Raw genomic sequence first — 16,259 nt, 5'->3', positions numbered from 1 at the left:
GGCGGTTCGCAGCGGCCACAGCGGGATTGCGGCATGCGGGCTGGATGGCGGGTGGGCGTAGGTAGGCGGGCGGCGGATGGGCGTATGGCATGCGGGCGGGCGGTTCGCGGCGGCGGCGGCGGCAGGATTGCGGCATGCGGGCAGGATGGCGGGCGGGCGTAGGTAGGCGGGCGTAGAGGCGGGGGCAGTCTACAATAGGTTCTTAATAGTTAGTAGAGATAATAGACTGTTTAGCTCGACTTTATTTTTTTACGAGCGAAATCGGAGTTGAGTTGCCGCGGGATCTAACGTCCCGACAGTAGATGTGATAATAAGCTCTAAATTTTATACTATAAGATTTAATGATCAAATCGGATTAGAATCGGATCTTATTTATATTTATTTAGAGCTAAAATTTATTTAGAACCTTACTATTTTGTGAAGAATTATTTAGATCGTGATCTATTACCACCCTATCTGTTAGTCCAATTCAAGGAGTTACATGGGCCGTAAAGTGCAGGTAGTCCCATTCAAGGAGTTACATAGGCCTTAGAGTGTTTAACGAGCCACTAGTAGTTGTTCACCAAAGAGTTAGGCTGACCTTACAGCTCATCTCCAAGCCCACACCTGCTGGCACCGCGAAACTATCGAGGGGGCATGCTTCCAATTTTCTGCAAGTCGAGAGTCGAGACCGCCATCGAAGCACCGGCGCCAATGAAGACTTGAAGAGGGCTAAAACGAAAAAGATGCCAGGATGACAAAATTTCCCACTCCACTCGAATTAAAACCCTAGCGGCAAAACCTTCGCTCTGCGCCGCCGTCGCCTGCTCCCGTCCCGCCACCACATCCGCCCAGGAGCTCGCCGTCGGGGAGGCTGCTCGAGGAGCCGCGCTGTCTCTCCCGCGCCGCGACCTTCGCCCTCGCCGCCGCCATGATCTGCGCGAGTAATGCCCCTCTCCCTCCCTCGCATGTCTGTCTACTAACCCTAGCTTCTCTGATCCGTCGTTTCGTGAGCTAACTCGTCCCGTGTCGCTTCCCTGTAGTCTCCGGTGAGGTGCCGGACGAGCCGGTGGTGTCGAAGAAGTCGGGGCTTCTCTTCGAGCGGCGGCTCATCGAGCGCTACATTGAGGTCCGTAGCTTGGCCTCAGATCTCGCGCTGCAATTTTTTTATTGGGATTGGGAAAAATGTTTGTGCTAAATTCATGTCATGGTGGCGATGCCCAATGTTTATGCTAAATTCATGTCGTGATGGCGATGCCCACAACATTGCAGGACCATGGCAAGTGCCCCATCACCAAGGATGAGCTTACTATGGATGATATCGTGCCGGTCAATACCAACAAGGTATGGTTTCTCTGGTATGCTATCAATATGTTGAGTCAAAGTTTCCAGTAGCATGTGGTATGGGCTTTAGAGTATCAGTAGGCAATATGTGTTTCACAACGTTGCTCTTGATACTAAGTGAGGTAGGCGATGAACATCGGTAGCGAAATTATGTCTTGTATGGTTGCTCTCATAGTTGTTAAGGCGTCGCTTAAGCGGTAAGGCGCGCCTGGCCTGCAAGGCATCCCGATCGCCTTGCTTGGACGCGTAAGGCGTCGCCTTAGCAGCAGGGCATCTCCAAGGTGTCCACGGGGCATCTATGGGGTGGCACCTTGGCCAAATGGTAGGGTTTAGGAGGGGATTTACCAGGGCATAAGCGCTCCCAAAGCAGTGCAGCTGCCTTAGTGGAGCAATGGATACTGGCTCCCGCTGTCCGCCGGCTGCGCGCAGCGCAGCCGCTGGGGCTCGGCGCTGTTAACAGTTCACTAGAGGGGAGAGGAGAGCGGGAGGCACCCATGAAAGGTCGCCGACCGGTGTGCGGAGGACTGGAGGCGAGGCTACTGGCGGGATGGGAGCCACCGACACGCACCTGAGCCTGCGTGTCGAGCGTGAGTGGGGGAGGGAGCGGAAGATGGAGCGCCGGTGCTGCGAGGAAGACTGGGCGGTGCTATGTCCTTTGCTGGTAGAGGAAGACTAGGTGGTGGCTACGTCCTTTGCTGGAGCAGTGAAAAGGTTAGGGTAAAGAAACGTGTGGGTGCCGTGTGGTGGAAACTGGGTTTGTGCTGAGTTAATGGGCTACCAAATAAAGTCCATATCATTCTCTTTTTCTTTCTAGCATCTTTTGACAGTTTATAATTTAAAAATGCTGTATTCTTTGAGTTCTGTATTAGGTCTTTATATCATATTTTAGAGATCCATTAGGGCTGATTTGGTGATTAGGGCTCCCGAGGGGATCCATGGGGGAGGAATCCCCTTGCAATTCAATTTTGAATAGCAAGAGGATTCTTCCCCCATGGATCTCTGCTCACCAAATCAGCTCTTAGTGTTCAGGACCTAATTTTGCATGCATATATATTATATTATATATTTCTATAAACACCTAGTCTTAACTATATATATTTTCCTATCTTTATATATGAGTAAGGCGTCGCCACGCCTTACGCCTTTCCGCTTAAAAGCTAAAAAGGGGGACAGGGGGTCGCTCGCCTTAACTCGCCTTAATAACTATGGTTGCTCTCGATACTTTTTGAGCAAGGGCGCAAGGTGGCAAGGAGATCCCCTGGCATCATACGATGAAACCAAATTAGATATTACACAATAAGATTAATTGGAAGTAACGATAGGGTACTGCTAATGGACAATGTCAGCATACTATGCCTATACATCATGCATCTAAAATTCAAAAGAATGCACATAAAGATTGCGAGGTTAGGGGATCAATTTGTAGTGCTTAATCTTTTGTGTAAAAGAAAGCACATAAAAGGCTGTTAGGTTAGGGATCAATTTGTTTCCACTGCATAATCTTTTGTATATCGATATTTTCATTGGTTGGGCAGTGTTTTCACTTTAACTACCTAGATACATGTGTCAAAAAAATGATGCGGAGTTGTAGTTTACTTTTATGGGACTATAATGACATATACATGGTCAATCCTAGATCCATTTTAGGTTCTTTAGTGTTTTCTTTTCTGATGATGTTAGAAGACCCTATCCAAGTAGCTGAAAAGACATGCTCAAGCTTCATTTGCTATTTGCATTTTTTTTTAAAAAAATGAACTTATGAAATCCACGAAATAGCTTCACCCGATATTTTTATCTGCACCTGTAAAAGTTAAAATTCTAGATTGCTATGCTAAACTTTCAAGAACTAAATTGATATGTTTTTGAATCAATGGTGGAATTTGATGTTGTGCACTCTGTTTATACTTCTGCATCCACATCGATTAGTGTTTCTGATTAGGACAACAACATATATTGTATACTCATTAACTACCTTGATAGTCTCATGTACACCTAAAGTATTTTATTATTGCTGTCCCAATCTGCCAAAACTCAAGAACTACATTCTTTGCAGGTCGTGAAGCCCAGGCCTTTGCAGGCTGCAAGCATTCCAGGACTCCTTGGGATTTTTCAGAACGTAAGGGGTCCAGTTATCTTTTCTGAGCTTATTTTAGAATATCTAAATGAGGTGTTGTCAACCTTTCTTTGTTTTATTAAGTGTGGTGTTATCGAGGTAGGTAAAAGCAAAAAAAGTATGTGCCAAGGTATGGCATAGCATAACTATCTAAATGCACTCTGACCGCAGCACACTTGCTCAGGCACGTGCCTTTCTGGGTGTAAGTGCAATGTGTCACGTGCATTTTCTGCGCCTTGTTCCTAAGGATATTAATAACCTTGCAGCTCAAGTGCCTTTCTGGGCTTTTATTTGAAAGTGAACCTGATATCTGACCTTATTTTAAGAATAAACTAAGTGAATCTAACAACTGACCTTATTTGGGAATCACTTGAAATACTTTGATTGCCATTACCACCCATGGATGCACTGATCATCATGATACACAATAGATCTGTGATACACATCATTATTACTGTGGCCTGTCCAAAGATGCAAATCATGATTCTATAGCTCTACCCGAACTTGTTTTTCTTGAATTTTGCAGGAGTGGGATGCTCTCATGCTTTCTAATTTTGCTTTGGAGCAGCAGCTACACACAGCAAGACAAGAACTTAGTCATGCACTCTACCAGGTCTTACATTCACTTATTTATATCTCTGTATCCTGTCTAATTATATATTACAATTTGCTTGGAACATTTTATCAATGTTTAATTTTATAGCATAGCTGAAGTCTTTAATTTTGGATTTCAGTATATCAAGGGTTTGTATTCGATCTTCTCCATGCCTTTGTAGCTGGAGAATAGTAGTCTAGTGGATTCAGGTTGAATATACCACTTTACTTAAGGATTCTGAGTATCCCTCCTTAAGTTCTCATTGTAACATTAGGTGTGCTAGGATTCCGAATCATTGGGTAGTTGAACTATGTTTCATTGCTTATTTTAAAGTGACTTTTTTTTTGAATCAGGATTGGTAGCTCCATATTATAATGTATATTTTGGATAGTAAAAGCTGGGCCTTCTGTTGTTGAAAAAGTGTAGTTTGGACATTGCCGCAAGCCCAAAGTTTACTCTGACTCGTAGTTTCTACCAGAATGTATTTTTCTTTCAAATGTGATGAAATTATAATACCATGAATCTTCTCCCCCCCCCCCCCCCCAAATATAATCGTAACATATGCATTTCTGAATTCAATGACATTATGGACAATGGATAGTTTGACTGCTCACAACCCGAGAATATATTTTCTTTTGCGACTGGAGGGAGCGTCAATTTTTGCATTTGTTATTTGTCTAGGACTCTAGGTTTTTCGCTGGCTGTCCTTAAGAGAAACTATTCATCTTGCATTTCAGTCATTGATCTTGAAAAAATAGTTTTGACTGCCGAAATCTGTTGCGTATAGCCGTATACTTTAATTGTGCATATGTTTGACAGTTTGAGGATGCTATATGTAATGGTTATTGACTTAATGGCACTGGACATACTGTTTCTTTTAATAAAATTGTTCTGCTGATTATGTTCTTATAAAGTGAACCATTGATGTGTGATTCTATTCTTGTTTTATTTTGCATAATAAGATATACAGAATGATGATTATGGTTCTGCAGTAACAATGATATTAAGCTTGGAATAAACTGAATGATAAATATTGTTAGTGTAAACTGCCAATTAGCATCTGAAGAAGTCACGCCTAGTGGTCAACAAGTTTCAGTTACTGAGTACTATTTTTACCTTAATTTCTTCATTTTTTCGGTAAAAGGAACTACGCCCACTTTCTTATTACCGGCAGAATTATCTGCCATATTTGAGGATTTTCATTAAAAAAACTTGACCTGCGGGGGGTAAGATAGCCCCGGTCATTGTATTAAGAAGAAGACCTCACATAAGTCGAGAAACTCCCCGAACTCCCACCCCCACTCAGACATCGGCACCATAGCTAGGCCCTAGACCTGGGCTTTGGCGTGGGATAGACGAGGGGATTTTTTAACCACAACCTGAAATTTGTTCCCACGGGGAGTCGAACCCAGGACCTAAGGAGTGCTACTTAGACCACCTAACCAACTCAGCTAGAGGCCCTTTTGCCCATATTTGAAGATTAGATGTTATAGAGCTCTTTCTCAACTAAACGATATATTTCAGTGTCCCAAAAGGTGCCATTCTGCACTCTTAGGTTTACGTGTTAGACAGTGGGGTACTGTGAAGTGGGGGGAGGGGGAGATGGTGCTTGCGCGTCGGCGGTCGGACATGCTGTCCTTGATGGACACTACATGTAGATCCACCCAGGCCCATACACGTGAGGGATGTTGGGACTTCAGGCGATGGTAGAGGAGGCGGGCATGTTGAGCGGTGGCGGAGAAGCAGGGACAACATGCGGATGTGTTGGGACTTCAGGCGATGGTAGAGGAGGCGGGCATGTTGAGCGGCGGCGGAGAAGCAGGGACAACAGGCGGATGAGGCAGGGACGGGGGGCTGTGGGCGGTGTGGAGGAGACAGGGACTGGGGGCAGTGGCAGAGGTGGTGGGGTAAGCTGCGTCAGGGGAAGTATGGATGTCAGGCAGCAGAGACGGGGATAGAAGGTGGCAACAGCATGGCAAGTTGTGAGCCATGTGGAGCTGGGAGCAGTTAATGGATAAGGTGGGGGAGGTTAGGGATACGGCTCCAGACTTGGGCTTGGGCTGGTATCCTGTTTCTTCTTTTCTTTTAGACTTTTAGTTGTAGCATGCGTCGGTACGTAACGCCTAGGCGTGTCTAGGCTCTAGGCTGAGGGTAGGTCACTCCTAGAGATCACATAGTGCCTTTTGTAACCTTGATATATTCTGGTTGTATATCTTTTTTTTGAAAAACAGAAAGGGCATTATCTGGTCAACTGATTTGTTTACTTTGCTTTTTTATCCCTTTCAGCATGACGCTGCCTGCCGTGTTATAGCCAGGTTGAAGAAGGAAAGAGATGAGGCTAGAGCACTTTTGGCTCAAGCTGAGAGACAGATTCCAGCATCAGTTGCAGGAGCTGCTCCTGCAGCTGTTGTTTCCAATGGAAAAAGAGGTACCAGCTGTTTGATGTTTTCCATCTAAATTGATATTTTAAGTTTTAGGTATCTCAATTCTTTGTTTGATACAGCAATGGAAGATGAAATTGGCCCTGACGGAAAGAAGATTCGTCCTGGTATCAACCCTGTCATGATTGATGAACTTACAGAGTGTAATACCATGCTTTCAGCACAGCGTAAGAAAAGACAGGTATGTGTTGTGTTCCATATTCATTGTTAAATTAAAAGGTAAAATATGGTCAAACATTCATTGTGGTAGACTGGTAGCTGTACTTTATAAAAAACTGAATTCTCTATAGTTAACTTGCTTCATGAGCTCGTCCTGCATTGAGTTGTTTTGATTGTAGATTACATGTTAATGAGCTAGTTCCATATCCTTCGATTGTAGTTTAAGCTTTAGTTGCATGTTGTTGAGTTAGTTGCTACGGAGTAATTGCTTCTGTTTTCTCTCAGGTTCCTCCAACTCTGGCACCATTAGATGCACTCGAGAGATACACTCAAATCTCCAGCCATCCCCTTCATAAGACAAACAAACCAGGCATTTTGTCCATGGATGTTCATCCTTCAAAGGTTAGTTTGTTACTATGTGTTGTTTGGATATTGTATATCCATTTGCTGTAATGGCACAAAAATAAATCGCTTATAACTGGCAGTGATGCATTTTAATTATGGACAAATTAGCATCCCACACATGGCTGTTTAAATGCTACAAAATCCTTGTTTTAGCTGGCATATTTAGCTTTAAGCGGTTAAGGATGATTTGTGTCCCATTACTTTATGCCTAGTGTTTCAAGTGTAATTTGCCTGGATGATGTATATGTCTGAACAGGAAAACCAGTGTTTGTTCTTGATGCAAGAGCCTTCTCAGAAAATAGAGTTATGCCAAATTATATTCACAAGTTTTCAGTTGTCATCAGTTCATCAAGATTATTTATGTAGCTGTAGCTTTAATGGGAACCTTGTTTTTTAACTTCAATGTAGTTGAATTGATCTGGAATTTCATTCTATTTATCCAGTTACCTTGTTGTGGATTCACAGGATGTTGTTGCAACTGGGGGTATCGATACAAATGCAGTAATCTTTGATCGGTCATCTGGTCAAATCTTGTGCACGCTTACTGGTCACTCAAAGAAGGTATTTCCCCATGTGATTTTGAATTTTGTTGTATCTTATATAGTTTCCTGCAAGTTGTAACATTGTAACTTCCATTACACAGATAACCACTTTAAAGTTTGTTCCACGGGATCAACTCTTTGTAACTGGATCAGCAGATAAGGCAATTTCCATTTACCATAGGTTCAAGTAACCACTGGAATAATAGTTCATAGTAATTACATTACTGATTTCTTTGCAAACATTGCAGACTGTTCGCATTTGGCAAGAGAACGAGAATGGAAACTATAACTGCGTCCATACATTGAAAGATCATACTGCTGAGGTTAGTATTTTGGTGGCCAGGATCCTATAACAATTGTATTCTTAATTCTACGTATTTTCCTATCTTTAGACAAATGTTTTGGTCAGACAGCTATTAGTATATGCACAGATTTATATTTCTTTGCATTCAGATTGCAATTGCTGTAATTAGTTTTTGGCATGACTTACAAATTTACTTTTATTACTTGTATATTTAATTGGATTCATTTTTATGTAAGAATAAATTATCAGATGTGAAACTTATATTATAAAATAATTTTGCAAAACATCTTCTGATGGATGTCTATAGTATGCTTCTATCAAGAACTTAGTAAATAGTTTTCACCATTTTTTACTTTTGCATTCTTAACTGTTTTGGCTCATTTGTGTGTGCGGTTAATTACAGAAATGTGAAATGCTCCAGTGTTGTTGATTTTCCATACTTTTATAATATATATCAGTGCTTGGTGCCTTCTGTCTTAACTATTAGTAGCTTGTTATTAAAAGGCTTAATTTTTGTTTTGTAATCTCTTAGGTTGAAGCTGTTACAGTACATGCGACTCAGAAGTATTTTGTGAGTGCTTCCAAGGATAATTCGTGGTGCTTCTATGATATTTCAACAGGATCTTGCCTGACACAGGTTACCTCCATCAGACATTCACACATTTTCTTACTACACATAAGTATGCAACTATGCATTCCAATGTGTATGATTGTTTTGATCAGGTTGGCGAGGCTTCAGGACAAGAGGGATATACATCCGCGTCTTTCCATCCAGATGGTCTTATCCTTGGAACAGGAACTACTGATGCTGTTGTTAAAATTTGGGATGTGAAGACTCAGGTATGATTTGGTACTATGGTATCACTTTATTCAAGATCGTTTTTAGGCAGTCATGCTCTCGAAACATGACTGGTAATGACTTTTCTATCTGTAGTCGAATGTCGCGAAGTTTGAGGGGCATGTAGGACCAGTCACTGCTATGTCCTTCTCTGAAAATGGTTACTTCCTAGCGGTATGTAATTTAGATAAAAGCTATGTGCACAGTGTTAAGTTTGTTTAGCTTCTAATATTTTGCCATCACTTTGCAGACTGCTGCTCATGATGGTGTCAAGCTTTGGGATCTTCGGAAATTAAGAAATTTTAGGACCTTCTCTCCCTATGATTCAGATACGCCAACAAATACTGGTAAGTAACTTGGCTGTGAAAACCAAGAATGGTGCACATGCTTGCATATGCATAGCTAGAGCTAACGGGAGAGGGTCATTTGATTTATGAAATTCACTATCGACTTGTTGTCTTCATACTGTATTGTTCTTTTTGTTGGATTTTGAATGTGCCTGTTTCATGTAGAATTTATTTGTTCTCTTGTAACTGGAAAGTTTTGGTTCTTAAGAGTTAAGAGTGACTTTAATCATATGATGCATGGCATTTTTTTTCCTGCAGTGGAATTTGATTTTAGTGGAAACTATCTTGCCATTGGTGGTTCAGATATAAGGTATGTTCTAGTAACTTGTAATTACTGGCATTTGAGAGTTCAAGAATTTTCTGCCAATGTTGTCTCGGATTCCTTTGTGTAATCTAGAGTTCTAGACAGGGTATGTAGACCTCCAGTTTGTAGGCTGATTACTTGATTGCCTAGCGTTATCTCCTCTGAGCATATTTAGATGATTTGGCTGCACTGCCTAGGTTATTGAAACAACAAAACGTTGAAACACATGGGTGAAGTTTTGACTTTTAAACGTTTAAACAACATAGGAAAATATTAATATATCATAATTTTAGGCAATAACAAAGTTAAATACCAAAATAGAGGATGGTCGGAGCCAGCTGCTGGATTCTGGCCACCGGCTGCTAGCAAACAGAGGCGCGAAGGGAGAGGGGCGACGTGGGGGGAGAGGTGGCATGGACGGAGAGGGGTGGCGCAGCGTTACGGGACGCGGAGAAATGACTGCATGCACCTCAGAAGGAGAGGGCGCACTCCGCGTGGAGGGAGATGGCGCACACGGCGCGACTAGGGGTGGTAATGGATCACGATCTAAATGCTTCTTCACAAAATGGTAGGGCCCTAAATAAATGTTAGTTAAAAAATAAATAGAAATAGGACCCGATTCTCAAATCTTATAGGCCCCGTTTGTTTCCTTTCATTTCGAGGAATTGGAATCTTACTAATGGAATAAGCTATTTTTTTAGAATATGACATTCCACCACTTTCCAAAGTTATCATATAAGCCTACCTCAAATTCATGGGGTGAGATATGGAAATTGATTCTATAGATTTACATGTTATTTTTCCGATGTACAACTTATAGCACATTCTTCTACTTACGCCTCTATAACATAAATGTAGTATATAACTATCTCTCTCATATGATTTAGGATAATATACAAATATATTACATATATAAATATATAAACTTAATTAGTTTTGTCTAAATTATAATTATTAAAATGGAATTCAATTCCAACGAAACAAACGGGCCCATAGTGTAAAATTTAGAGCCCATCGTCACCCACAGGCGCGACGTACAACATCAGTAGCACCTTCAGGCGGCGATGGTAGAGAGCAGCGAGGAAAGCTGTGTGCTGTTAGCCATCGGGCTTCAGGACAGGGGAGTAGGGCAAACGCGTGGAGATTGGGTCCAAAAGTAACTAATGGACTAGGTCCAATGTAGCTAATGGTCTAAAACGTATGAAACACTACGTTTTACAGTTTAGAACGCTTAAACGCCAAAACGTGGAGTTTAAACGTTGTAAAATGTTGTTTTAGGCCATATTTATTAAAGTTTCAGAGTCTCAACCTCTGATTAGCGTTTTGACGTTCAAACGTGGTTTAAAGGACGTTTTAATAACACTGTGCACTGCATTTGTTTCAAATATCCGTTTCAAATTATTTGTTTAAACGGTGTTACTTTCGAATTTGTTGTTTTTGGTGTGCTTTATATAGTATAATTGTGCTTATTCCACAAGAAACTGTTTGAAATGCTATGGTTCCTTATGTTGTTTAACATAAAAGTAGCATGCATCATTGATTGCTTTGTCCGGCACAGTTGTAAGCTCAATAGACACTTTCTTGTACTTGCATCATAATAATATTATGTTGCATAAAAATATGAACTCCTTGGTCCATATATAAAATCTTTCATTGATGTAGCCAGTATTATACTACCTCCGTTCTTGAATATTTGTCGTCCGCTAGTTTATTTTTGAACTAAACCGTGACAAATAAAAAAGAACGGAGGGAGTATATACCTAGTATAAAGCTTATGCAATACAGAAGATTGATCACATTATGTTGTAAAGCTGAAAGACTCATGACTGTGTCTAGGGTCTACCAAGTAGCTAATGTTAAGGCCGAATGGAATCTCATCAAGACATTACCAGATTTATCTGGAACAGGTATGGCCCTCTTTTTGACGTAGTCTTCTTGTTGCCATTCTTTCTTGGAGTATATGTTGACATGGTGTTGTGACATTTGCCCTTCCACAGGGAAAGTAACTTCGGTAAAGTTCGGAGCAGATGCTAAGTACATAGCCGTAGGTTCTATGGACCGCAATCTACGGATATTTGGCCTCCCTGGAGACGACCAAATGGAGGAATCAACCACAGCGGCAGAGTGAGGAAAATCCATGGTACCTAATTTCCTCCTCCTGGTATACTCCGCAATATGTTCTGATGATGGGTAGACTGAGTGCAAATGGATACATCACGAGAGAAGGGTCCTCGCGGCGATGAACTGGCTTGAGCTTCGGTCGGTGTAAACAAGCTGTGACATTATTGTATTGTAGGCCTCACTAATTCGTCTGATGGGGATACAATTTGTTTTGATGAGTACGAGTGTACGACGCTAAACAGCCAAAGTTCTATGCATAGATTCCAGTGATTCAAAACAAGCTACTACAGTACTACTACTTGCTAGTCAACTTTTACATAGGCCAATGGACGCACTGGTGTCGGAGCGTTTAGTCTTTGCCCCTGCGAGTGTGCAGTGCGCACTGTGATCTGGGAAGCTTGGTTGTTCTCTAGTTGGTGCAATTTCTTTTGTTTCCGAGTTTCTTATGTTCCGTGCGTTTATGGATCAATGGCAGGTTATCGGCATTCATTGTCTATTTGGCCACTGTCGAGAGGTAATCCACGGAGACACACCGCTGGCGCCCGTGACACTTGGCCTGTTTGGTTACTTGCTAAAAATTGCTACACATTTTTGTGCCACACTTGTTTAAGCACACTTGTTTAAGGTGTTTAAGGTTATACGCTCAAATTCCGCGTCACAGCTTGTTTGTCACTCATAAGAGAATATTGCCTGTAAAATGAGAGTCTGAACGACTTGCCCGTAAAATGAGATGGAAAATCAGTTAGCTGTATGCGTCAGTCTTTTTACTGCTAAGAACCGGGCACATAAATAGGATGGAAGAACGGTTAAATTTTTTTTTTACTAGGAACGCACCTGAAACAAAATCTAGCTACCCATATAAACACTCAAAAACACATGGATGACTAGCTCGTTTAAAAAGAATCAAAACTCTCTGAAAACAACCTTGGCATAGGAATGAATGGCAACCACAAAGTACAATACTTGGTTTACACTTAATATATGCACATTCAAAACAATATTAATCACACCATTTATACTTATCAAAATGATCATAATCGTAGAGCAACTATACATCATTTCCAAGGATAAGCTAAACTTATGAACAAAGCATTTATTATTGGGAGGTTAACTAAACTACTAACTTTACTATTAATAAATATATTTTTATTATATATATTATTTATTTAATTACTATTTATAATTATTATTTGTCTCTCTCGATGAGACTAGTCCAAAGGAAACATAGAAAGTACAGCAACCTGGTATGGAAAGGAGGCAACAGAAGTACCCATGATAAGGAGGTTTTCCCCTCCCGCAAGCTTGAAACAAGCTACTATTGGGGGTAAAAACCTTGTAATTTGTGGTATTGATGGGTGTGTTGGCACAACGTATATGTAAGTTCCCTGGCTTCCTAGAGAATATCGTGGTCGTGGTCTACCTAGCGTTGAATGTCTGTAGTGCGCTGACTGATCACATGAATCTCATCTTTCATTATTGAAGCTGCCATTATTGAAGTTGCCTCTAGTGTTTACAAAGTTCGCCTCTTCTAGGTGAGTCTGAGGGCAATTATTCCCTAGTGATGCGTTTTCCCATAGACCTCACATGTCATATGGGTATTCAGAGCCTGGACGAGTTGTGCTTCCTTTGCAGGTGGCTCTTCTAGTATTTTTTTGTAGGAGATCCATTTTCACATCAAGCATGTCATTACTCTCGAGTTGATGAACCCCCGGGGTATGGGTATTAGTGTATTAACCATTTCTTCCTTTCACCCTTGATTGATTGCCATCTTTTTAACGACAGTGACACGTAAAGATAGGAAGGATCCTCTAGCTATAGCATCTAGGTGTTCTTGTGCAATTTGATTGAGGTCGTGGAAGAAACTCTGAATAATGAGTTAGTTCTCCATTCCATGGTTGGGACAATCAGTGATATATTCTTGGAGTCGCTCCCATGCTTCCACCACTGTCTCATTTTGCGAGCTGCTGAAAGCTCAATATTCGGTTTCTCAGTGCGCTAGTCTTCTCTAGTGGGAAGTACTTCACAAGGAATGCACTAGCACATGCCTCCCATGACACCATACGCGCATGATTGAGGTAGAACCATTGCATGGCCTTGCCTACTAGTGAGAATGGGAATAAACATAGTCGAATAATGTCATAAGTTGCACCCATGATAGTAAATGTGCTGCATATCTCCAGGAATTGCTGGGGATGGTTGTTCTCATCTTTCGAGGTATTTGCACAAAAGGAAATCACCTGGACCATGTGAATGACTCCTAGCTTGAGTTCAAAGTTCTTGCCTCTCTCCACATGAAGCCCTTTGGGGACGTTCATGCCAAATGGAGTTGAGAATTCACGAATGATCTTTTCTGCCATTGTGCTAGACAAAGAGTCTTCACTCGATCCGGACGGGTTTGGTATAGAGCTCTTTACCAGAGTAAGCTTTTGATGAGCTTTCTAGAGTAGCGCCTCAAGGTTGTGGTTGAAGTTTGCCTGTAGGTCAAAACCTGTCACACACCTCTCTGTTACACCATGAATAATAGAGCAATATAAGCCCACTAAAAACTAGTAGTAACTTAACGAAGATACAAATGAAATTAAAAAATTTGAGTGGTTAACTTTCTCTTGGCATATTGCTTCCCTGGCAACAACGCTAGAAAGGCTTATTGGCAGCTTTATGCCAATTGGATTTTACTCCACAAGCGCACAGAGACCAATTGTAGCCCTTCACCAGGAGTATTCTAGGTATCGTATTTTCCACATGGAAGAGATAGGCTATAGATTGATTAACCATACTCAAACTTGAATCGAAATATAAACTTTGCTAAGTGTACACACTGATGATTAGACGATGGTAAACACAATAATAGATAAGGGTATGAGGGGGAAACTATGAACACAAGGTTGATTTGTTCCTTGTGGTTCGGGTTGATGATGGGTGATTGTAAATGGGCAGCATATCGGGTTGAGTCATGGACTATCGAGGCATGAGTTATATGTTGTGCAACCATGTCTCTCGGCTTGTGGTGTGCAAGTGTGGAGCACAGATACGGTGGTCAACGACCAAGGTGAAGGTCATACAGGTTCATGCCGATGGACCAGGAGCGATGAAGGATGAGCGTTGTGACTTGATCGAGGGACTAGAGTCACCAGGTGACTAGATGTGGTGGCTGACACCTAGGACAAGTACTTGTGTGAGGATGTGACAGAGCGGGCCATGTTGCTGACGAGGTCGAGGATTGGTGGGACACATGTCAAGGACATGTGGGACACTCACGCGATGCGATACTCATGGTGGTTTGGTGGTTGATCCTTGAAAACCTCCCAACGCTACGGACGACGGGTTTTCGGTCGAGTTTGGCCTCAAAAGTCGGTAGTGGGCTAGTGGCGGTTCCAGCAGGAATCGAAGGTGACACATGGTTGTGAATCATCTAGGCCCCTTTGGTGATGTTTTGGTAATTAATGACAACTGCTTGTGGACTAACGATTCTTGGAGAAATAAGAATGCAGGGTTGGACCACATAGAACAGGAAATATTGGAGAATCATAAGCATTGGTTGTGGATCAGATGAAGGCAAAGGTATAATATAGGTTTCGTTTTTGCCGGTCTTGAGGAGTTTAGAGAAGATACCTGACCGGATTAGTAGGCTAGATAGCCGTACTATTAAGAGGGGTCAATGTCTTTGATCTGTGTAAAACTTAGTGCCTCATAGAGCATCAAGTAGTTGCATTTGCATGAGGACTAACAACGCTTCAAATTTATTGAGTTAAAAGTTCTTTCAAAAGCAAGTTTGAAAAATTGCAAAGTGTTGAATGCGCGGACCGTCCGGGCCTTGAGGGCGGACCGTCCGCGATCCACCAGAGGGGTCCGAAGTCTGACCACTTCGGCAGCCACATTGTTCCATTGCACTGCGGACCGTCCGGGCCTTAGGGCCGGACCGTCCGCAGTCATGACCAGAGAAGGCTGGTTTTGGGCCAGTCCCTGAATTATAGCGCGGACCGTCCGGCTGTGATGGGCGGACAGTCCGCAAGTGTCAAACATGTTTTGGACAGGGACTGTGTGATTTTGTAGATTTGTACTACGGACTGTCCGGGGGACTAGTCCGGACAGTACTGTCTCAGGTCTCGGACCGTCCGGCTTTATAGGCGGACGGTCCGCTTGTGTTAACTATTCTTGGTCCGAGGCTCGGGTGCCTCAAGCTGCCAGGTCGCGGACGGTCCGGCCTTGGAGGGCGGACTGTCCAGATCCACCTTTTCTGACAGCTCTGACAGTTTTCAAACGGGAATTATAGCCGTTATACGTACGACGGACCGTCCGGCCCTAGGGCGCGGACCGTTCGCGTGTGCGCAGAACTGGTGCTTTTTGCACATAACGGTTGGATTTTGATGGGGGACTATAAATAGAAGGGTAGCTCGTGTGAGAGAGATCTCTTGGCCATTCCTTGCACACATTGAGCTCATTTGTGATCCTCCAACTCACTCTCTCACACTCGTTGCTTGAGATTGCATTATAGTGAGAGATTGAGGGTTCCTAGTGCATTTGCATCATTCAGTGATTCTTGAGGCACTAGGTGGTACACCGAGCAAGCGTCATTGGCTTGTTACTCTTGGAGGTTGCCGCCTCCTAGACGGCTCGGGTGATTGTCTCCGTCGAGCTCTCCAAGAAGATTGTGGAGAAGCCACGGTGTTGATTGTGAGGGGTTCGCGCCTACCTCGCCGGAGCGGCAAAGGTGACAATAGTGAAATCGAGGTATTGAGTGATTTCTCGTCCACTTGGCTCAAAGAT

The 16,259-nt window shown here is 42.5% G+C and overlaps 1 protein-coding gene and 1 non-coding gene across 3 annotated transcripts; both read left to right on the top strand.

Moving 5' to 3' along the window:
* The first annotated feature begins 643 nt into the window (after window positions 1-643).
* LOC100284255 (pre-mRNA-splicing factor 19) lies at window positions 644-12,243 on the top strand. Of its 2 annotated transcripts, NM_001412987.1 has the most exons (19): window positions 644-923; window positions 1,023-1,108; window positions 1,252-1,323; window positions 3,377-3,439; window positions 3,963-4,049; window positions 6,318-6,459; window positions 6,535-6,653; window positions 6,917-7,033; window positions 7,502-7,597; window positions 7,680-7,739; window positions 7,827-7,901; window positions 8,415-8,519; window positions 8,606-8,722; window positions 8,817-8,894; window positions 8,971-9,067; window positions 9,326-9,377; window positions 11,208-11,278; window positions 11,369-11,511; window positions 11,968-12,243. In NM_001412987.1, exons 1-18 carry the CDS (start codon window positions 911-913, stop codon window positions 11,497-11,499), a joined length of 1,581 nt encoding a protein of 526 aa, NP_001399916.1. In that variant the 5' UTR covers window positions 644-910; the 3' UTR covers window positions 11,500-11,511; window positions 11,968-12,243. The 2 variants fall into 2 exon arrangements, with proteins under 2 accessions (NP_001399916.1, NP_001150622.1); NM_001157150.2 differs by lacking the exon at window positions 11,968-12,243 and having other exon boundaries at window positions 11,369-11,927.
* Window positions 12,244-13,378: 1,135 nt separating this feature from the next.
* LOC111590683 (small nucleolar RNA R71) lies at window positions 13,379-13,486 on the top strand. Its single transcript, XR_004855725.1, has one exon. It is a non-coding gene; the product is annotated as a small nucleolar RNA R71 (small nucleolar RNA).
* Window positions 13,487-16,259: the final 2,773 nt, after the last annotated feature.

This window comes from Zea mays, chromosome 1 (assembly GCF_902167145.1).
Source record: "Zea mays cultivar B73 chromosome 1, Zm-B73-REFERENCE-NAM-5.0, whole genome shotgun sequence".
NCBI classification, from domain to species: domain Eukaryota; kingdom Viridiplantae; phylum Streptophyta; class Magnoliopsida; order Poales; family Poaceae; genus Zea; species Zea mays.
Note: the sequence above shows the minus strand (reverse complement) of the source record. Positions and strands in the feature narration are given on the sequence as shown.

Coding starts and splice junctions, on each gene's coding strand:
- LOC100284255 (NM_001412987.1), top strand. Junction 8,895..8,970: donor AAAATGGTTACTTCCTAGCG/GTATGTAATTTA, acceptor ATCACTTTGCAG/ACTGCTGCTCATGATGGTGT. Junction 9,378..11,207: donor ATTGGTGGTTCAGATATAAG/GTATGTTCTAGT, acceptor GACTGTGTCTAG/GGTCTACCAAGTAGCTAATG.